This window comes from Vulpes vulpes, chromosome 2 (assembly GCF_048418805.1).
Source record: "Vulpes vulpes isolate BD-2025 chromosome 2, VulVul3, whole genome shotgun sequence".
NCBI lineage: Eukaryota > Metazoa > Chordata > Mammalia > Carnivora > Canidae > Vulpes > Vulpes vulpes.
The window spans coordinates 147,280,444-147,304,367 of record NC_132781.1 but is presented as its reverse complement, the minus strand read 5'-3'; the positions used below and the strand labels follow the sequence as shown (position 1 = coordinate 147,304,367).

At 34.2% G+C, this 23,924-nt stretch overlaps 1 protein-coding gene across 1 annotated transcript in view; it reads right to left on the bottom strand.

Moving 5' to 3' along the window:
* ITFG1 (integrin alpha FG-GAP repeat containing 1) overlaps positions 1-23,924 on the bottom strand; it is a 281,953-nt gene that overhangs the window by 122,718 nt on the left and 135,311 nt on the right. The window contains exons 9-10 of the mRNA XM_026014322.2: positions 15,556-15,650; positions 12,753-12,925 (exon numbers count right to left, since the gene is read on the bottom strand). Of these exons, the coding sequence (XP_025870107.1) occupies positions 12,753-12,925; positions 15,556-15,650 (268 nt within the window). The remainder of the gene's footprint in view (positions 1-12,752; positions 12,926-15,555; positions 15,651-23,924) is intronic.

Sequence of the window (23,924 nt, the reverse complement as noted above, 5' to 3'; positions counted from 1 at the left end):
CAACAACAAAATAAAAAAAATAAAGTGACAGTGACAGAACAATATATTGTTAGTCTCTGGAAGGAGCAAAAGAGCCCTATTTAGTCACAAATCAGGCTCTCTGAAGAGATTAGGGGTGTGACTTGTTTCTTCAGCCATCTTAGAAGCCAAAAATAGTGATGAGCTTGTCCAAGAAAGATTAATGGCCCCCTCAAAGACAGTAACATTCCTTATAAAAGGTAAGAAGGAGGGTGGGAGTGTGGGGGAGAAGATACGTAAACAGAAGTATAGGTTAGAAAGGAAAGAAGCTCGTGATAGTTAAATTTTAGATATCAACATGACTAAGAGAAGGTGTGCCCAGATATTTGGTTAAAGATTATTCTGGGTGTGTCAGTGAGAATCTTTCTAGCTGAGATTAACATTCATTTCGGCAGAATGCATAAGTAGATTGCCCTCTCTAATGTATGTGGGTCTTATCCTAACATTTGAAGAACCTGAATAAGAAAGGCTGAGAAAGAGGGAACTCCTCCTAAGACAGTGGTCTTTTCTGGCTTTTGGATATGGACTGAAACATTGGCTCTTCTTGGGTCTTGAGCATGCAATTTTTTTTTTTTTTTACGATTTTATTTTTAAGTATCTCTAAACCCAATGTGGGGCTTGAACTGAGCACTTCAAGAGTTGAGCACACTGGAATTTGAACTGGAACTTACACTGACCTTCCTAGTACTCAGGCCTTCAAACTAGGCCTGAAAAACTATGCAAAGCTCTCTGGGTCTTGAGCTTGTTTAACTGCCAGTCTTAGTACTTGTTAGCCTCCATTATCATGTGAGCCAATTATTTACAATTAATCTCTGTCTCATCATCTATATATCTATATATACCCTATTGGTTCCATTTGTCTGGAGAACCCTGACTAATACAAAGATACTACTCTGTTGGCTCAGACAACGGAGGAAGGAGCCATGACCCAAGGAATGTTGGCAACCTTGAGAATTTGGAGAAGGTAAGGATCAGATTTTTCCCTAGAGCCTCCAGATAGAACTAGCATTGCTAATTCTCTGATTTTAGATTTCTTTTCCTTTTTTATTTTTAAGATTTTATTTATTTATTTGACAGAGAGAAAGACAAAGAAGCAGGATCCATTCGATGTAGGGCTCCACCCCAGGACCCTGGGATCATGACCTGAGATGAAGGCAGCTGCTTAACTGACTGAGCCACCCAGGTGCCCCTGATTTTAGATTTCTGATCTCCAGAACTGTAACAGAATAAATGTGTTTTTATAAGATACTTTATTTGTGGTATTACACTAATACATAATACAATGTCATTCTTGGTATCCTTCTAGAATATTGTGTCAGCCAGCACTTGAAGCTTGGATAAATAAAATGTGGTATATCTCTATGCTGTGGAAAATTATTTGGCGATAAAAAGAAAGAAGTACTGATACATGCTACAACATGGGTAAACCTTGAGAAAACTATGGCAAGTGAAAGCAGCCAGAAAGAAGCATATATTGTATAAATCCATTTATGTCAAATGCCCAGAACAGGCAAACCAATAGAGACAGAACGTACATTTGTGGTTGCCTGCTGTTCCCTTGGATTGGGGCTTGGGGAGTGGTAATGGCTTAGAGGCACTGGGGTTTCTCTGTGGGGAAATAAAAATGCTCTCAAGTTGACTGTGGTGATGGATACACAACTCTGTGGTTTATCTAAAGCCATTAAACTATACTTTAAAAGGGTCAATTTTACAGTATGTGTATTAATAAGAGTAGGAAACAATTATACATTTATAAAAAATGATGTATTATAGAAGTATCCTAAAATCCTAGCAAAAAACAGAGTACCTATAAAATATACATTTTTCTAGTCACAGAATATGCAACTTATTTAAACAGACACTGTGTTATTACATAGTAGCTTTAGAAAACATTATTCTTTTCTCACACAATGGTTCAATGCTGATAGAAGTAACAAAATTTTAATTTCTCTGATACTTTTTCAGCTGCAATGTACAATGTAGCCATGATCTAAACAAATGATAAACATTTTCATAATAATTATTTCTTCTTGGGGTACCTGGGTGGCTCAGATGGTTAAACATTTGCCTTTGGCTCAGGTCATGATCCCAGGGTTCTGGGATGGAGCTCCTTTTCAGGCTCCCTGCTCAGTGGGGAGTTTGTTTCTCCCCCACCCTCTCCCCTGCTCATTCTTCTCATATAAATAAAATCTTTAAAAAAATAACTTTTTCTTCAAACAAATAAAAACCCAATACCTATTTTAAATCTTTTTAAAAAATGTTTTATTTATTTATGATAGTCACACACAGAGAGAGAGAGAGAGAGAGGCAGAGACATAGGCAGAGGGAGAAGCAGGCTCCATGTACCGGGAGTCCGACGTGGGATTTGATCCCGGGTCTCCAGGATCGCGCCCTGGGCCAAAGGCAGGCGCTAAACCGCTGCGCCACCCAGGGATCCCCAATACCTATTTTATTATATTCTTTAACCACTTGTCAGATCATTTCATAAGGGGGCAGATAAACTATGCCCACTTTCTCTATGGCCACTCTAATTAGAATTATTCTCCTTGTTCCTTAGCGAACAAGAGAAATGTATATTTTTTGACACATATCTTTGAAAAAAATTTATATGAATGGCATAATCCATGGATGTAACTCACATATATAAAATTTGCCATTTTAAATATATAATTAAGTGGTTTTAAGTATAGTCAGTCTGGTGTACAATTATCACCACTATCTAATTCCAGAATATATCCATTACCCCAAAAAAGAAACCCCACCCTATTAGCATTCAGCCTCAATTCCTGTCTGCCCCCATCTCCTGATAACTACTAATCTTTTTTCTGTATCACAGATTTGTCTATTCTAGAAATTTTAAATAAATTGAAAGATAACTTAGCATGTTTTTAAGATCACCCACACAGTAGTATGTATCAGTACTTCTTTCCTGTTTTTGAAAGTGCAGTATTTCACTGTATATTTATCCATTCATCTGGTGATGGACATTTGGGTTATTTCTACTTTTCATTCTTGTGAATAACTTCTGAATATTCACATGCACATTTTGCATAAGCATGTTTTCAATTCTGTTGCATACATATCTAGGATTAGGCCCGCTGGATTCCATGGTAATTCCTAATTCCTCAAAATGCTCACTTTTTGAGGAATTGCTAGTGTTTTCCAAATCAGCTGCATCATTTTACATTTCCACCAGTACTGTATCAGAGTCTCAATTTATCCACATCCTTGCCACCTTTGTTACCAAGTTTTGATTTTAGCTGTGTTAGTGGGTATCAAGTAGTATTTCATTATGGTTTTGATTTATATTTTATTAACGACAGATGATGTTTAGCATCTTTTCAAGTGTTTTTTGGCCATTTGTATAAGATTCACAGTTCATTGTTAAGATGAAAAGTAAGCATTAACTTCTGTTACAACTCATGGATAGGGTAAATGTCTCAACCTAACTTCTATCTTATACAGTGCCATATATACATAACAACAACTATTGACATCACATTGAATCCTTCTAGAAGTCTTCACATTGAATCCTTCTAGAATAGAAGAAATGGCCCTGTGGTACATTTTCATTATTTCTTGCCCTATTCAATCACAGCACTTAACTTTTTTTTTTTTTATTTAAGATTTTGTTTATTAGAGAGAGAGAGAGAGAGAGAGAGAGAGAGAGAGAGAGAGAAAGAGTGCACCAGCAGGGGTGGGGGTGTGGGAGAGGGAGTAGCAGACTCCCTGCTGGGCAGTGAGCCTAGGGCTTGATTTTAGGACCCTGGGATCATAACTTGATCCACAGGCAGATGTTTAACTGACTGAGATACCCAGGGGCACCAGTAAGTACTCAACTTTTGAAAAGAATTGTGCAGTTAGCCAGATTGAAACATCATGAGAATAAGGATATGTGTATGTCTTGCTCAGTTCTGTATCATCAGATCCTAGCATAAATGCTCCTTTCCAAATGTAGGAAAGATCCCAGTTCAAATATTAATAGGTCTCATTTTATTGGCTGACCAGAATCAGCTAGATTTTATCATCAGATTACAGCATTTGACAAGCTCAGAACTGCCCTCTCAAATCACTCCATTATGTATTTTTATCTGGATGAAAGGTACTGAGGAGGGAGCCAACCATATGAATGTGATCACATCTAGTTTCCCCAAGTGTTTTTTTCAAAATGAAAATAGGTGCCCCTCTAGTAGTTCATTTAAGAATAAAATTTAAATATACATACTAAACATTTAAGTGTAACCACTAAAACAGAAATAAAATTTATAATGTACAAACTGTGCTAGGAACTACAGAAGAAATATTTGAATGATCCAACAGAAGAGAGAAAAGAAGGGGAAAAAACAAGAAAAAAACCATAATGAATACAAAACATAAATGGCAGGAATAAATCAAAACATATGTGACCACATATTATTAAATAATTAAAACAATAGCAGATACACATAGAACTTACATTGTGCCATGCAGTGTTTAAGTCCTTTACATATATTAATTCATTTGATCCTCAGAATAATCTTAGGTAGATACCATTATTATTCTCAGTAACAGATATTAAAACTAAGACACAGGTTGGTAGTTGCTATGATCACACAGCTAAAAAAATTGTAGAGCCAGAATTTGAATCTGGATTTTTAACTACTAAATTATATTGCTTTAAATGGATTAAATTCTTAGCATAATACACTCTAGCTCTAACCATGTCATTGCAAATAGCAATATTTCATTCTTTTTGAAGGCTGAGTAATACTCCATTGGTATATATATGGTTTACATATCAGATCTTCTTTATCCATCAATCAGTCAATGGGCATTTGGGTTCTTTCCATAATTTGGCTATTGTTGATATGCTGCTATAAACACTGGGGGGCATGTGTCCCTTCGAATCAGTAGCTTTGTATCCTTTGGGTAAATACCTAGTAGTACAATGTTAAACGAACAAGTCAGAGAAATATAAATCCCATATGATTTCACTCATATGCAGAATTTAAGAAACAAAAGCACCTGAATATAAGGGAAGGGGGAAGAAAAAAGAGAGGGAGGCAAACTATAAGAGACTCTTAACTACAGAGAACAAAATGAGGGGTTGATGGAGGGGAGCTGGGTGAGGAAAGGGACAGATGGGTGATGGGTATTAAGGAGGACACTTGTGATGAGCACTGGGTGTTGTATGTAAGTGATGAACCACTAAATTCTACACCCGAAACCAATATTATACTATTTATTAACTACCTAGAATTTAAATAAAAACTTGAAACAAAAATAAATGAAAAAATATGAGTGTTTCAGTTGTTCTATATTCTTCCAACATTTGGTATTACCAGTAGTTTTAATGGCAACTACTCTAACTAGTGTGAAAAATATATCATGATGGCTTTAATTTTATTTCCCTAATTACCAGTGATGTTGAACACCTTTTCATATACTTATTGGCCATTCATATATGTTCCTCAATGAACTGCCTAGGCATCTATGTAAAAAAAAATGAGTTGATCATAATATGTATAGCACTATTTCTGGACTCTCTGTTCTGTTGCACTGATCTCTATCAGCATACTTATGTAAATACACAAGGTCTTGAATACTGCAGTTTCACAGCAAGTCTTAAAGTTGTAGGAGTCTTCCATCTTTGTTGTTGCCTTCAAGATAATTTTGGCTAGGGGCGCCTAGGTGGCATAGTTAGCAAAGTGTCCAACTCTTTGTTTTGGCTCAGGTCGTGAGATTAAGCTTTATGCTCAGCACACAGTCTGCTTGAGACTCTCTCCCTCTCCCTCTGTGCCTCCCCTTACCCTCACACTCAGTCTTTAAAATAAATAAATAAATCATAAAAAAGATAATTTTGGCTAATCTGGCTTTTAGTTTTAATTTTCAAATCCAACTAATCTTTTTTTCCCCACACAACTATTAGAATGAGCATATACATTTCTACAAAATACTATATGGGAATTTGATTGGAACTGCATTCAATCTATAGATCAAGGCAGAAAGACCTGACTTTGTAGCAATACTGAGTATTCTGATGCACAAATATTTTCTCTCTCCACTTTTTCTTAGGTTGTCTTTAATTACTCTCTACAGTATTCTGGGGCTCAAGAATGGGGAAAGCCAACCTACATTTTTAAAAATCAAAACACTGGTTACTTATGAGGCTGGGATTAACCAGAAGGGAAGCATGAGAGAATTTTCTGGGGTGATGAAAGTTTTATATCTTGGATGGAGTACTAGTTTTACATGTTATCAAAACTTATCTAGTTATACTTTTAAGGGCTAGAGATACATGCCTGGTAAATGCTAAGGAAAAATAGCATAGAAATTTGATATTACAAAAAAGAATTCAAAGTAAAAACAATTAAATGGAAAAACAGGATATTTAATGATTAATAAAAGTGAAGAAGACAGAATAGTCATAAAGCCTTACACACCTAATAATTGACAATTGTATGTATTCCTAGTGAAGGATTAACATACTTTTAAAAGGACATAAAATATGTAAGGATATATAGAAGACTTTAGTAATGCAATTAACATGAATGATATTTCAAATAATCATTCACTGGGCTATCCAACTACCAGAAAAATCTCAGAAAGTTACAGAAAGTATCACTTAAGACAAATTTGTTTGCATTGCAACACTTTTAAGAATAAACAATAAAAATATAGGGATCCCTGGGTGGCGCAGCGGTTTAGCTCCTGCCTTTGGGCCAGGGCGCAATCCTGGAGACCCGGGATCGAATCCCATGTCAGGCTCCCTGCATGGAGCCTGCTTCTCCCTCTGCCTGTGTCTCTGCCCCCCGCCCCCCCTCTCTCTATCATGAATAAATAAATAAAATCTTAAAAAAAAAAAACAATAAAAATATAGATTCAAACCTCAATGCCTATGTCTCTGCCTCTGTGTCTCTCATGAATAAATAAATAAATAAATAAATTCCTGAATTTTGTCCAGGACCATGTCCATCACCCTGCTTGAAAACATCATTGTATGCCCTTATTTAAAATACAGACAGGATGCAGAACTCAACTTTATAAAGTCATAGATAGTCTCTTGAACGAGCCTGTAAAATATTAACTTTATCTAATATGTTTGAGATCAGTATTCCAAAGACCAAAGAATAGAATTCAGAAGTCACATATGCACACTTATTGGAATTCTGAAATTAGCTTCTCATTTTAGCAGCACCTAATTGTGCTTTTTTCTCCCCTTTCATCTCTATCCCATTTACTCAGCATGGCTGCATAAAGCTAAAAGGTCCCCTAGAGATGGGGACCTGATTGTTTTCAATGTCTGGTAATACAGAGATGTGTTACCTGTCCTTAATTCTGTGTGAAACATGCACAAACCATCCATACTTATAACCATTTATAACCACATTATTTTATTTCCATCCTCTACTCTACTGAATTGGAGGAAACAGTCAGTTGGATCCCGGGTATCATCAACTCTAGTGAGAGCAAGGGCAGGCTCCTTTCATCAATGAGGTTTCTTTAGAATCAACACATCAAAAAACTTATGAATAATAAAATATGAGTTAATTTGAATAATAAAAAATAAATAAAATAACGCTTAGATTAATAGAAACTTACAATTAAAGAACAATAAAGGTACCAATTATCAAAATATGTAGTCTAAAATCAAATACACAGGAAATATTTAGTTTTAAAAATACTTATTAGGAAATGAGGGTAAAAATCTATTAAAAATATTCAATGAAATAAACTTTATTTTTAAAAATTTTTTTTGAAATAAACTTTAAAAAGCAAAAAAGAAAAATAAACCTAAAGAAAGCAAAACAAACTAAATATAAAAACAAAATATTTATGGAAAAATTTCATCTTATTGAAAATAAAAGTGATTCTTTGGATAACTACACCAATAATAAAAACAGAGACATGAATAAAGTAATAAAATAGACAAGACAATTAAAAAAATAAAATAAAATAGACAAGACTTTATCAAGTCTGATTAATGAAATAAAGAAGGCAAATAACATTAGAAACACGAAAGGGGCTATTCCTATGGAGAAAGAAATACTTGAGACCTCTCCTCTCTCTCTCAGTGAATCTAGGTGAGATTTATCAATTTTTTCTCTTTTCAAAGAACGAGCTCTCAATTTCATTAATCCTTTCTATTATCTTTTTAGTTTGTTATATTTACTTCTACTCTATTTTTCACTATTTCCTTCCTCAAACTAACCTTGGAATTTGTTTATTCTTCTTTTTGTAGTTCCTTTAGGTACAAAGTTAGATTACTGAATTGAGATTTTTCCTTGTTTTTTTAAAAAATATTTTATTTATTTATTCATGAGAAACACAGAGATTGAGAGAGAGAGAGAGAGAGGGAGGCAGAGACACAGGCAGAGGGAGAAGCAGGCTCCATGCAGGGAGCCGGACGTGGGACTCGATCCTGGGTCTCCAGGATCAGGCCCTGGACCGAAGTCGGCGTTAAACCGCTGAGCCACCCAGGCTGCCCTTGTTTTGTTTTTGAAGTAGTCTTACCTACTACAAACTTCTCTTTTAGAAGAACATCTTAAAGCTGATATTTCCATATTGATTTTCTGTCTGGCTGCTCTATGCACTGATGTTACTGGGATATTAGAGTCCCCTGCTATAATTGTATTGCTGCTGGTTTCTACCTTTAGGACTATTAGTATTTACTTTATATATTTAGTAGCTCCTATGTTGGGTGCATAAATGTCTACAAATGGTGCATCTTCTTCTTGGATTGACTCACTCATCTTGTCATGCCCATACTGTCCTTTCTCACAGTCTTTGCTTTGAAGCCTATTTTGTTTGCTATATGTGTAGCTGCCTCTGGTTTTCTTGGTTTCCATTTGCATGAAACATCTTTTGCCTTCCCTTTACTTTCAATCCATGTGTATCCTTACATCTGAGGTGAGTCTCTTATATATCGTATATGAAGGGGTATTTTTAAATCTATTCAGCCATTCTGTGTCTTTTGATTGGAGAATTTACTGCATTTATGTTTAAAGCAATTATAGGTAGATATGTACTTACTGCCATTTTGTTGTTTTCCAGCTGTTTTGTACTGTGTACTTTTCTTCTTCTCTTGCTTTCTCCTATTGTGTTTTGATGACTACAGTAATATGTTTAGATTCCTTTCTCATTATCTTGTGTATGTACTCAAGGTTTTGCTTTTTGTTTAACATGTGGCTGACATATATTAGCTTATATATATACCACTCTGTTTTCAGTTGACAGCAAGTTTGAATTCTGAAATATATTTTTTATTTAATATCTTCTATGCTCTGTTTTTGATGTCACATTTTACATGTTTTTGTATATCCCTTAATTGATTGTTGTAATTATTTTTACTTTTGTCTTACCTTCATGTTAGTTTTAAAACTGATTAATCCACTACCTTTACTATGTCTTTTCAGTGAGATCTTTTCTTTCATATGTTTTCTTATTACTAATTAGTGCCCTCTTTTTTTCAGCTTAAAGAAGTCCCTTTAACATTTCTGATAAGGCCGATTTAATGGTGGTTAACTCCTTTAGTTTTTGCTTGTCTGGAAAACTCTTTATTCCTTCTACTTGAAGTATAACTTTGCCAGATAGAGTATCCTTGCTTGGAAACTTTTTGCCCTCAACATTTTAAAAAAATTAATGAATTATTAAAATATTTTATTTATTTATTCATGAGAGACACAAAAAATGAGGCAGAGACACAGGCAGAGGGAGGGGACACAGGCTCCATGCAAGGAGCTCGATGTGGGACTTGATCCCAGGAATCCGGGATCAGGTGCTGAGCCAAAGACAACTCTAAACTGCTAAGCCACCCAGGTGTCCCAACACGTTTTTTTTTTAAAGATTTTATTTATTCATGAGGGACACAGAATGAGAGGCAAACACATAGGCAGAGGGAGAAGCAGGCTCCCTACAAAAGCCTGATATGAGACTCAATCCCAGGACGCTGGGATCACACCCTGAGCTGAAAGCAGATGCTCAACCACTGGGCCCAGGCTTTCTAACTTCAGCACTTGGAATATATCATGCCATTCTCTCTGGCCTGCAAAGTTTCTGCTGAAAAATCTGCTCATAGTCTTATGGAGGTTCCCCTGTATGTAATGATGTTTTTCTCTTGCTGCTTTTAAGTTAAATATTTGATGGTTTAAAAGAGTAAATATTGATAAAAACTTTGTGACAATACATACTCAGTGGAATATTATTCAGCCATAAAAAAGAATGAAATCTTGCCATTTACAATGTTATGTATGGAGCTAGAGAGTATAATGTTAAGTGAAGTAAGAGAAAGACAAATACCGTATAATTTCACTCATATGTGGCATTTAAGAAACAAAACAAATAAGCTAAGAAAATGAGGGAGAGAGACAGAGAGACAGAGAGAGAGAATATGGCCAAGAAAAAGACTCTTAATTACAGAGAACAAACTGATGGTTATCAGAGAGGAGGCAGGTGGGAGGATGGGTGAAATAGGTGATGGGGGTTAAGGAGGGTACCTATGATGAGCATCAGATGATGTATGGAATTACTGAATCACTATATTGTGATATAGTGAAACGAATATAACACTGTATGTCAACTATAGCGGGACTTAAAATTTTAAAAAACAATAACAAAAAGTAACTCACTAGTTTAAAAATAAAAAAAAAAAAAACAAAAAACCCTTATGACTAAAACATTAAATTGTTTGGCTAGTCTTCTAAGGATGAGTAATCATAGACCTGAATGAGTCTGAGATGCAATTTCTTACTCTTTTGAATAGAATTAATGTCCAGAATAAAGCAATTTTACATTTCTTTGTTGTTATATGCCACTATATCTTTTCTTTTCTTTTCTTTTTTTTTTTTAAAGATTTTGTTTATCCATGAGAGACACACAGAGAGAGAGGCAGAGATGCAGACAGGGAGAAGCAGGCTTCATGCAGGGAGCCTGACATGGGACTTGATCCCGGGACTCCATGATCATGGCTTGGGCTGGAGGCAGGCGCTAAACTGCTGAGTTACCCAGGGATCCCTATTCCATTATAGTCCTTTAAAAGGAATAATAATCACTGTCAGTTCAGAGACTTTTTTACATTAAATTGCTTCACACACATAGGTTCTGAGTGTATGTACTTTGTATTATGAAGCATGATGATCATGTCCACAAAAAGCTTTGTAAACATAACTTAAAGCAATTGTAATTTCAAATCAAATCCTAAGAAAAGTTTAAGTACAAACTGTCTATAATTTTCTACAAATATTTAGGAATACTCATTAATAATATATCTTTCTCTAAAAATCAGATTTCTAGATTTTATTGTTTAGTGTTAAAAACAATAAATGTGATTTTTTTTTTTTTTTATCAGGGAAGTTGTTTTGCATCATGAGCCTGGTAGGAAATGTGAAGCTGAATTATCACTAATTCCAGAGTCAACAAATGAATTGATGAACAGAGGAAAAATTGTGGATAGATATGATGCAGGAGGTGATAAAGAATAAGGGCCAAGAAATACAATTAATTGCAATAGGAAGAAAACAAAAGGTATTAAAATTAAGGAAGAGTCATATTCATGGAATCTGCAAAGATTTAGGCTAATTACAAATTTAACTATATTGGTTTATCTACTGGTTCCTCTACTTTCAGGAGAAAAAAAGGAGCTGCAGTACTAAAGATCACTGGTAATGTAATAAATATACATTTTATGTGTACAAATAAGACAAATAATTATGTCTGAATTTTCAATGCAATTGTAAACAAGCAATAGTAAGGCAATATTCACTGAAAGTCTGGATGTGCTAGGTACTTACTAATTGCTTCACTTATTTTTACCTCGTTTAATCTTCCCTACAACTGCATGACACAGATACAATTGTTATTCTTGTCTTACAGATGAATTTAGGTAATCTGCCTAATGTCACACAGGTGGTAATTGGCTGGACTGAAATTGAAGCCTAGGTTCAGCTCTTAACCACGATGCTTTTTGGTCTCAAAATGTAACTGGGTCATTTGTTTTTAAAAATTTTGGCCTTAGGGGTGAAAGGGAGTGAGAGATATGAGGCTTCCTTTCATGGAAAGAATAAGTCACAGAATTAAAGGCACTGTATTAAGTAATACTGGTCAATGGTATTGTAATAGTGTTGTATGGTGACAGATGGTAGTTACACTAAACTTGTCAAATCGCTAGGTGTACATCTAAAACTAATGTAACATTGTGTGTCAACTATACTCAAATACAGAAATTAAACCAAGAAGGAAATAAAATTTCAAGTATTTCTAGGAAAAAGCCCACCAAAAATAAGGAGGAAAGCACTCTGTCCTCTGTATCTGCCTCTATTATGGAATGTAATATACCATATTGCAGTTATTTGCTTTCCAGCCTATCTCTGTCTCCAGAAAGAAAGCATTCTGCCTATAGGGCTCATGTGTAATTGTACAAAAAAAAGGCTCAGTTAATATTTATCATATTGAATTGATTCAATTACACTCATTAAAAAGAAACAAATTTGGCCTTTTAAAAATAAAGTTTTGTTGAATGAAAAATGAGCTTTGTATTTTAGATTAGATGTTTATTTCTATTCTATAGAAAATAAATCGGGAAAGAATTAGGTATTCTAGGCCACTGGAAGTTCAAGTACAGTGTAAAGAAATAGGAATTATAAGCTCATCATTTCCTTATTTAAGGTACTCTACCATATTTAGTTGCTATTCAGTTAACAAAGTATCAAAACAAAGATATTTTTAGAAATATTTCTCACTTGACTTAATTTCCATACCTTCCAGATGTATTCTTCAGTATGGCAAGAGCGTCTGGATAGCCATCCATGTTGTAGTCTCCAATATGAAGAGTAATTGGAAGTGGTATTTCAGTTGGCCGTTGTTCATGCACAAATGGCACAAAGCCCCAGAGTGTGCCCTTGTTGCTGAACTCCTGGAGAACTGGAATCCACTATGGAATAAGAGGAAGAAGAGGAGATTTTATAGTTACTTTAGGAAAAAGAATTTCACCATTTACAAAACAAATGATCTATTAAAAGTCCTCAGGAGGGTAGCCTTGGTGGTGCAGCGGTTTAGTGCCGCCTGCAGCCCGGGGTGTGATCCTGGAGACCCGGGATCGAGTCCCACATCGGGCTTCCTGCATGGAGCCTGCTTGTGTCTCTGCCTGTGTCTCTGCCTCTCTCTCGCTCTCTCTGAATGAATAAATAAATAAATCTTAAAAAAAAAAAAAAGTTCTCAGGGTAAGCCTCATCTCACTTAAACTTCTTTATCTCTACAATATACAAAGGGTATTACAATTTACTTTGACTAACAGATAACTGACACTCTGGAAAAAATAAAGTCCCCTTTAGATTTCATCACTAGTCATTTTTCCTTGGACTGGCACATAGAGCCTTTGAAGTTTTTCACAAAATCACAAATATTAGCTTTGAATTGATGTTGCTTCCTATAGTTGAATCCCCCATTTTAAACCTGTGTTGAGTGGAAATGTAATTTCAAGTGACTAGTTTTTAAAGATTCACTTATTTATTTTAGACAAGGAGTGAGAGAGCAAGCAAGAGGGAGGGGAAGAGGGAAAAGAGAGAATCTCAATTAGACTCCCTCTGAAAATGGAGCCCAACTGGAAGCTCTACCTCACAACCCTGAGATCATGACCTGAGCCAAAACCCACAGTTGGATGCTTAACTGACTGAGCCACCTTGGCACTCTGCAAATGAGTATTTTAAGTTAGAGCAAATTGTAATATCATCTAATACTGATGTCCTTTCAGGAGGATCAGCTTAGGAAGAAAGAAGATGACAGAGTCTTCCTTGTTCCCCTGCTTTTTGCCTTTTATACATGATGATGACTTTAGTTATCATCTTCAGAGCCAAGAGTTTTGAGGCTTTCCTAACAACATGGGCCCTGAAAAAGCTCTGCCTGTCCAGGGGGATGAACTTTGTCATCAACATAGCTGTAATCTACTTTTAGTAAATTCTTTGTTTTTATATTGATTATAATGAAGAGAACAGAGAGAATAAGTTGATTTCAAGAAGAGCTTTGGAAATCCATTCCTCTTTTTAATGCCTTAACCTTTACTTCTAAAAACCTAATGCAAACTAAAAATCTGAGGAGTGGAAACCATACCACTAAAATTATAAATATGCCCATAATTAGTTAAGAGTATGGATACTGGAACACTCCTTAGAGATGTTCACACAGGTACAGCTGTCTGGAAATGGCAGCAGGCCAAATGTGCCTATATATGTTTATTTTCTTTTACGCAGGTGACACCTTATATGGCTCCAAGTCAAATTTCATTAAAAATGGCTTCTTAAAAAGGGTTTAGTACAAAGGATATCCCAAACATTTTCTAGGTTTTCCAAAGAAAGCATAATTTGCCAAGGCAAAAGAGAAAAAATAGCTAATGATAAGGACACATTTATAGTAAATAAGCTATTATAAAAAAACTTGTTTACATCTTAGATCAATTTTTCAATCTTTCTTAAAGCAAAAAGAATTATATATTATCAAAATGATTTACCCGACTTTGAAAAAAATAGTTGGTTTTGTTTTGGAAGAAGATGGGAAGTTTCGCAAAATGTTATCACAAACTTCTGAAAAGCTTGACAGTTTATTAATGAGGATAAAGTATTCTTATTAATGTAAATGTATTAAGGTCTAAAAAGTAAAAAGATTTTATATTCATATGACATCCTTAACAGTCACCAAAGAACTGTGACATTTATTTTTCCAGAGAGATGAGGATAATTTGAAAATATTCTTAGAGTAGTCTGTCACTTAAGCCAGGCTATAATTACTATGTTTACTTATATCCATGAAACAATGATTAGGTGTTACTTGACCTCATGTTTTCAGTGATTCCATACTTAAAAAGGCTTAAGTTAATAAAATTTATGAGTATAGAAGTTAAATGTTTTTAGACTGTTGATTGGAAGTTTTTAGACTGTTGATATGGAAGTTTTTCTTTAGTGTCTGAGTATAAATGTGGTTTTTCCTTATATAAGGGCAATAAAAGTCAGTATGTTATTTTCTCATTTCTTACCCTAAGATAGAAAACAGAACTGATTAATTCTAGTACTATAATACTGGCTTTCTCTGTCTGGTGCTATCAATATGGAAAAATTCTCAGTGTTACAACCTATCATTGCCACATAATCTGCTTTGACTATTGGATTCTAAATTGTTTACCTACAAGCTACAGGCAAAACATCGGCATAAGTGAATGAAACAGATATAGATAGCACAAATAAAGAAAGATTAGCTTCGACAATTGTTGTGTTCTTCTCCATAACCTTTTATTATAGTTAGTGTGCATTTTACCTTATTCCTAGAATATAAAATGCTAATGGATCATTTAATTACGGGACCAAGAATTGGTCTTCTTCACCAGAAATGATTATAACAGTGCCTTCCCCTCAAAAAACAAACATGAAAAGATTTAAATGCATTTCATTAAAACGAGGAAGTCAATAATTTATATAGGGTTTCTCTGTGTTCTGCTTTAGATGCTTTTACTAATCTCTGAAGATTTTCTTCAAGAAGGTAACTCTATTGACATTAAAAAACAAGCTGATATACCTGCTTTGTTCCAGATCTTGCTAAGTAAATGATGCTTTTCTGGCAGTTTTTATCTTCACAGCCTGGCAATAAGTGATCCATGTGTCCATCTCCATCTGCCAAAAGAAACTTCAAGAGTCCATTAAGAGCTACAAAATAAAGTGTTCCTGTATGGCAGATTACATTTCTTATTTGTTCAAAGTCTGCATCAATCTGGAGAAATGCAAGAAATTGACGTAGGACTTTGTGATAAATGCGATTCAATTAAAACAATTATTCTGGCCCTTGCCACCTATTACCTGGATTGTGTCTTATTTTAAATTGCTCACTTTTTGTAGTTAAATATTTACCCAATATTGGGAGAAAAAACCCATTTCAGGCTTTAATGATAAAATCATCAATTTTTAAACAATGTGGCTTTTGACTTACTTACACAATTATCATTGCTGCCACAGGAGAAAAAGAAGCCTGTCAATAGCAATTATTTTATCTTACTTTAAATGTGTCTTTACAAATAATTTATTTAAACACATGCTCTTAAGTATCTTCTATATAGTATGAGATTTAATTCAGGAAGGAGTTCTAAAGCTCTCAGCATCCTGGCTTCTAAGCACCAATAATTTTTTATCAGTAAAAAGGCATATGAAAAGAATGCAGATGTCCTTTCCAGCTGACTGCTTTTAAAAAGCTGCACAATGGGGGTACCTGGGTGGCTCGGTTAAATATCTGATTTCAGCTCTGGTCATGATCTCAGAGTCTTGGGATGGAGTCCTGAGTCTGGCTCTGCCATCAATGTGGAGTCTGCTTTGTCCCTCTGCCTTCCCTTCCCCACCCATGTGCCCACACATGCTCACACATTCTTTTTCTCTCTCAAATAAATAAATACAAACTTTTAAAGAAAAGCTGCACAATGCTTTGCAAAGACCTTCAGAAGTGAGGTTACTGAGGAACGTGGAATCTGTTCCTCTAGTGGTCTCTCCTACCCACTGCCTCTTATCTGATGGGGTTTATGGATTTTGATGTCCTAGAGTTAAATCTCTACAGTGACATGCACAGTGGAATAGTCATTTAGATTTTACATTCTGTGCTGCTTTAGTCACTGATTTATTTGCTATGGTTTAATATATAATGTGTGTCTGAGGTAAGTGCCTTCACAGTTTGAAGGAAATAATAAGGATTAGCAATAAATAAATATTCTTCCATGTGCAGGCTTACATATTAAGAAAATACAGAATTCTAACAAACCTATCAAGTCTTCAGTAATATATTCGAAAGGGAAAAAATAATTTTAAGTGGGCTGAAAACATAGCCAATGGAAGCTGACCTCAGCAAGGAAAAATAAAAGGCACAGCATAGTGAAAAATAAATTTCTTTCATTTAATTTCATGGTTTAATTACTTATGTTCCTTATGATTAATATCATTTGTGATTATAAACCCTTAAGTAGAGGAGTAAAACATTAAATAAAATAGTTGAATTAATAATGGAAAGTATGGAGAACATCTGTATTTGACAGTATATATACATTTGGATTACTGAGAGAGAAGTTGAGAGAAACATGCAACTCTAGGCAGGAATACTTGGAAAGGAAAAGGGTTTCCAAGGACATAAACATATATCATGGTTAAAGATAAATAAAAAAGAGCTAGCCAAGTAAGAATGAATTAAATGCAAAATGTGATTTATAAGCAGGCTCTAGGAATATTATAGACCTCATTAAAAGCCAAACCATTTTATTGCAAATTAATGGAGGACCAATTAGAAGACCATTACTAAGTCTCTGCCCTTCATTTTTACCCAATGGCAAAATACTCAGATTAGATTCTGATTTACACTTTTATTTTCTTCTAGTTTTTCTTCCCAGTAGCTTCCTATTTCCTACGAGTATTTCAACTATGACTTAGCAAATAACCATCTAATAAACATACAACAAACTCATGTGATAATTTATAATCATGCCTTTTAGTATAAATTATCAGCAGTATTTTACGGATATAGTCATAGAAATGGAGAACTTTATCAGAGAATGTCTTCCTTGTGCCCCTTCTAAGTGCTATTTTTTGATATTTAGAGGAAGCAAGAGAAAAGCTTTCTGAGAGTCCAACTTCATGCCCAAAGGAAATTTTCTTTCTTAAAGGCAACTAACATTTAAATCTCACAGATTTCACTTTTCTGCAGGTTTTTTAAAAAAAATTATTTGAAAATAACTTAAACTTAAATGTTCAATAAAAGTAGTACATAGAATGTCTGTAAACACCATTTAACCAGATGTGCCTATTGTTAACATTTTACCCCATTTGTTTTATCATTTGTGTGCTCTATGAAATCAAGTTTTTGCTGAACCATGTACATAATTATATAGATCATGGCCCCTTACCCTTGAATTCTTGAGTATGTGTTTCCTAGGAATAGGGATATTCTTTTACTTAACCATAGTTGTCATCAGTTCAGCAATTCAGACAAATACTTCTATCTAATGTACTATTTAAATTCCAAATTTATCCATTGACCTAACAATATTCTTCATAGCATTTTTGCCTCTCTAACACAGAATCCAATCTAGGGTTAGGAATTGCATGTTTAGCATCCTTGAATCTAGCATATTTTCATAGCCTCTGTCTTTTATAATATCTGTATCTTTTTTTTTAAAGACTGCATGAATCTTCTACTTCTGAAAAATACTTCAATAATACTTAAACTTTTATGCCTAGAAAAAAATAATTTCAGAAAAGTAAATTTCACATGAACCAAAGGCCCAAGGCTAGAACTAATATTCATTTAAGCATATTCTATAAGAAATAATGTGACTTTGAGCAGACTATGAAGAAGTCATGCTGACAGAGGTACCAGTCTTTGAACTTGGACACATTCCTTAAAGAAGTCCCAGGAATTAATAACTTTGTATCTTCTTCTCCTTAGGATTTCAGGGCACTATATATCTCAAGTTTTCTTGAAGGCTAACATAACTTCTCAAAGACTCAACAGAAAACGTAACAGAAGGAATGGTATTCTAATTATTTTAGAAATTGCAGTGTAAAAATTGACCTTTGGAATGGCTGATCACTACAATGCACACTGAACACATGCTAATTTTCATCTGATGTTGACTTTACAATTTTCTGATGAAACTCTTCCCTAAAAACATATAAAGAACTTATTGAAATACATTTAATGATTTAAACAAATTTTCTGAAAAATTTTAATCTTAATACCAAGAAGGCACCGAAATTAAGTTACTGTTTTCATAAAAATGGATAATCAATTTTTATATAATGGTTTTTGTTTTTAATTAAGCAGGGGCAAAAAAGAAGCTACACATATAACAAAGGATCACATAGGAGTGGTTGGGTGGCTCAGCCAGTTAAGCAACCAACTCTTGATTTCAGCTCAGGTTGTGATATCAGGGTCCTGGGATCAAGCCCCAATTCAGGCTTAGTGGAGAGCCTGCCTATGGACTCTCTTTCTTCCCTTTTCTCTCCCCCTCCCCCCATTCATGCATGCATTCTCTCTCTAAAATAAAAAAATAAGTCTTAAAAAAAAAGGAGTCACATAAATATTACTTATCCTCTTAAACATACATGATTTCGTGAAATTAACTGACCTTTAGTATCATTTAAACAAATTACAACTCTGTTCTGGCCCCAGATTACATATTACCTATCCAACTTCCTACAACAATTTCTCTAATGCAGGGATTCTCAAATTGTGGTCCCAGTCCACAGCCTAAGCATCACCTTGGGAACTTAAGCCCCTGTCGAGATCTAATGAAAGAGAACAACTGAGAGTAGGGCCCAGCAATCTGTATCTGGCTGGATGCATGGTAAGGTACAGGAACCACTGACCTAAGGTATTTATACTGGTCTTCCAGGAACATCAGGGGTATATATAGGGATCCTTACTCCTGTCCTGATCATGATTCTCCATTTAGAATAAACTTCTCTTGCTAATCAAATTCCATTACCGATTTAGGACTAAGTCTGTATCCTTTCCTTAGGAGCTATGTTCCATTCAGCCTGACTCCAGGTCATCTTGTATAAATTAGGTCTCTTGGGCAGTCAACTCATTATGGCAACAAAACAATTACTACTCCATAAAACAATTGTTTTCTGTGAATGTCTTGCCACTCCATGAGAGTGTGTGGAGATTTTAGCATAATGGAAAGCAGGTAGAACAAGGATCAGACATATTTGGGTTTTTAACCTGATTTAACTCTGAATAAAGTAATTAGTCATATAATTTTGAGAAAGAAACTGAAAAATAATTTTAAAAATATTATGACTTTTTGGGAACAAGTGCAGCATTTTTTTAAGTATTTTTTATAACTGCTCAAGATGTATTCAGTTTTTTTTTTTTAAATTCCTAATGAATTTTTTATTTATTTATGATAGTCACACAGAGAGAGAGAGGCAGAGACACAAGCAGAGGAAGAAGCAGGCTCCATGCACCGGGAGCCCGACGTGGGATTCGATCCCGGGTCTCCAGGATCGCGCCCTGGGCCAAAGGCAGGCGCTAAACCGCTGCGCCACCCAGGGATCCCCGTATTCAGTTTTTTAGAAATGTCTTCGTCCTACTCTTGTTGCTAGCTCCCCTCCAGAGTAGCAGCCACTAGCAGTTTCTTATATATCGTTCAACACATAATCTATGCATATACATAAACTATATATAATTGTGCACAAATGTTAATATGGTTACATCATTTTGGCACCTTGAAATTTTCATTTAATATATTTTTGAGATCACTGCACATCAGTTGATTTGTATATGCCTCATATGTAACACAGCATTACAAAGATATATCTCAATATAATCAATCCTCTATTGATGTGCAAATACCAGGGTTGTTTCATCTCTTATAATTCAAGAAATCCAACAATGAGTAACTTTGTACAGGTATTATGTCATCTTTTGAGATGATATCTGTAGTATAAATTGTTAAAATGGAAATTATTGTTTTGATGGTTATAATGAACTTAAAGCTTTTATTTTAATCTCCACAGAGTAGTTATCAAACGTTTTAGTCTCAAAAGTCCTTTATAGTTTTTTTTTTAAAAAGATTTAAAAATTTTTAAGTAATCACTATGCCCAACATGGAGCTCGAACTTACAACCCTGAGATCTAGAGTCACATGCTCTACTGAGCCAGCCAGGGGTTCTAGTCTTAAAAACTGAGGATCTCAACAAGCTTTGTTTATGTGGGTTATACGGATAGGTATTTATATCAGAAATTAAGACTGAGAAATATTTAGTAAGTCAAAAATATAATCATAAATTTATATACAGTACAAATCACATTTTCATGAAAAATAACTATTTTCCAAAGCAAAAATGTTTTGCAAGAAGAGTGGCATTATCTGGCTGAACAGAAAAAAGTTGGATTTTCATGCTGCTTTTGTACTCAATCTGTTGTTTTGGATGACAAATGTGAAAATATATAGTTGCAGGAAGTATTTTAATAGTTTCTTCAGATAACTCTGGAACTTCTTTCATACTACCACAGTAACTCAGAAAGTGATAATTTCTTAAAGATTAGTCCAATGAAGAATACAGAGCCAAGCAGTGAAGTTTTCTTACTGTTAAATAAAATCTAGTAGTCTATTTTGCATTTTGAATGGATTTTACTATTGCATGACTTTGTAAAACCACATGTCAAACATTTAGAAGATAGTGGTTATGTGGTTATGAAACTGAGTTATGTAGATATTCCAAGTGTTGAAATAATTCATTATACAATATCAAAAACTCCCATGTGTTAATATCAACACCTATCTTATTTCAAAAAGGTTTTTAAGCATTGGGAAGCTGTCAGTTCATGGTAGCAGGTTATGGTTTTCTAAAATCCCAATTTTTGCTCGAGACATTAAATTTTATCATTGGCACCTTCCCATTAGTTGTTATCTCGAAGGGACAAGTTAGTTTTGTTCATTTTAGAGAAGAAGTCTACCAAACCCCAAGTGAGAATGACTGTTTTCTGTTTGTCAGTTGTTCTTTCAAGTAAAAAAATGGTGCTACACTAAAAAAAAAAAAAAGTGGTTAGTTCAGATTACAACGTAATCGCCCTAGAGCTTTTCATCAAGACAACCATGATGCTCAGTTTTATGCACATATTTCCTGACATAGAGTATTAAAAGGGTGTGTACTTGAGTCAAGATCTAATAAAATTATTTTTCACTGCTTCATTGAAAACATTCTTGAGTCAAACTGTTTTTCTTATTTCTCCTTTAACACTGTGAATGTATAATGGTGAAGAATGCATGGTAATGCATTGCATGCTAATAATAAGTGGTGCTACTGCTTTGGTTTGTGCTAAATGGCAAGCAGCTTTACTCACTATTGCTTTTACATTATCAGAGCTAATGTCAACACTATGAAAAAGGCCAATTGCATCTTAATACTACTATGCAGATAGTTTTGGCCTTATGGACACCCTGAAAGAGTTGCGGGAAGCCTCCCTCCACTCCTAATCCCAGGTCTATACTTTAGACTATACTTTGAGCATCTTCACTAGAGAGGTTGCACTCTCTAGTGATTCCAATAAGTGATTCACCAAATACTCTGTTGCCACGCTGATAAGTGAAAATGGTATTTCACTGTAGTCTTAATTTTTAGTTTTCTTATTAAAATGTTGGTCTTTTTCCTGTTAATTTACAAGAGTGTATTCTACATTAAGAATATTGGTCTTTTGTCTGTGATTTATTAATGCTTTTCTTTGTAGCATCTAGGTTTTCCTTTTAAGTTATAAGGCCTTTGAAATTCACAGTACTTGGGGACATTATTGTTGCTTTTAGGTCTTTGATTCATCTAGAGTTTATTCTGACTTAAGCTGTGAGTTATGATCCTACTGCACTTTTACAGAGATGGATATATCCAGTTGTCCCATACCACTTACTGAATGATCTAGTTTTCGGGAAACTCATTATCTCTGAATTATGTCTTTATCTCTAAAATGATCAAAAGGAACATAATTTGGCTACTGCAAAGGATCATTATGAAGATTGAATGGGGAAAGAATTTGGGAAATACTATAAAAGAGTAAACAACTATAACAGAATACATTATTTCTATATATCCCCCTTATCACAATGTGCACTTAGGACAGTGGTATACTGTGCTTAGTAGGTGGACAAGAGAGTAAAAAAAAAATGTGTAACTCCTAAAAGAACAGACTGGTTTTTTGCACAGGACCCACTTAATGCTTATAGTAGTAAACACTGAAACATTTGGTCATGAAAAATTAAAGTAACAATTTAGGATTTGATGAATGTCACTCCATAGATGGAAAAAAAAATTAAGTAAAATGGCTGAATATTTAGATCTATAACCTGGAACTCTTGAGTTCAATAACAAAAATAAATCAGTAATTTCTGAATTACAGAGTAGAACAAGTTATGACAGCTCAAACGGGGAATAAGTCAAAATGATTCCTTCCACCATCTGGAAAATTTACTCATGGATGGCTATAGCATACGCAAGATATAAATACCACAAGTCACACAACTAATTAATGTTAGAAGGTTCTATCTAAATAGAATTCAAGGCTTTAACTTTTAACATGGGCAACACAAGGCTGAAAGATTTCTGTACTGGACTTTTAAAATGGAATTTCTTGCTAAAATAGACCCAGAATATAAGTAGAAGTAACAGCTTTCCCATCACATTTGTCAAGAGGCATGTGAGACATATGACAGATAATGTATTCATATATTAAACTACATTTTTTGGTGATTATTAATATAAAGCTAGAAATACACATGCTAAAATAAAAAACCATTTACCAAAAATCCATTTCCTTATTTCCATTTTAAGATATGAAGTATATCACTTTATATTTTTCAGAATATGGAAATAAGCGAGATTACTGACGCAGAAATAAGTTGAATCTGATACAAAAACTATTAAAATAGCCAAATTAGACCTTTAAAGAAAATAAAACTCATATTTTTAAAATGATAAACTATATAAAAAAGAGAGCATGAATGAAACTATTAAATTTCTTTAGCTTTTTAAAAAATGCTCATAAACCTAACTATGAGAAATAGTTGCTATATTACTTTTAAAAAGAGAAAAAAGAATAATGTATTATCACATTATCATGTGAAAGTCAATTTTTTTCAAAATATTCATTTTTAAATGACATAAATGACAGAATTATGAATATGTACATCAGTTTACTTAATTTTGTTTCAGATGTTGAATAGCATATAGGTTGATTTTTAATTATGCTCATATAAGCATAGTATTAATGTATGTATGTGACTGAAGACAAGTCTACAAAGTACCAGGGTCTTAACAATTTCACTGAGAGAAACACATATTGTCAAAGAATATGAATGTGATCAAGATAGAGAAATTATAATTCTTTAAGATGCTGCTTGTTACTATCAGACATGGTAA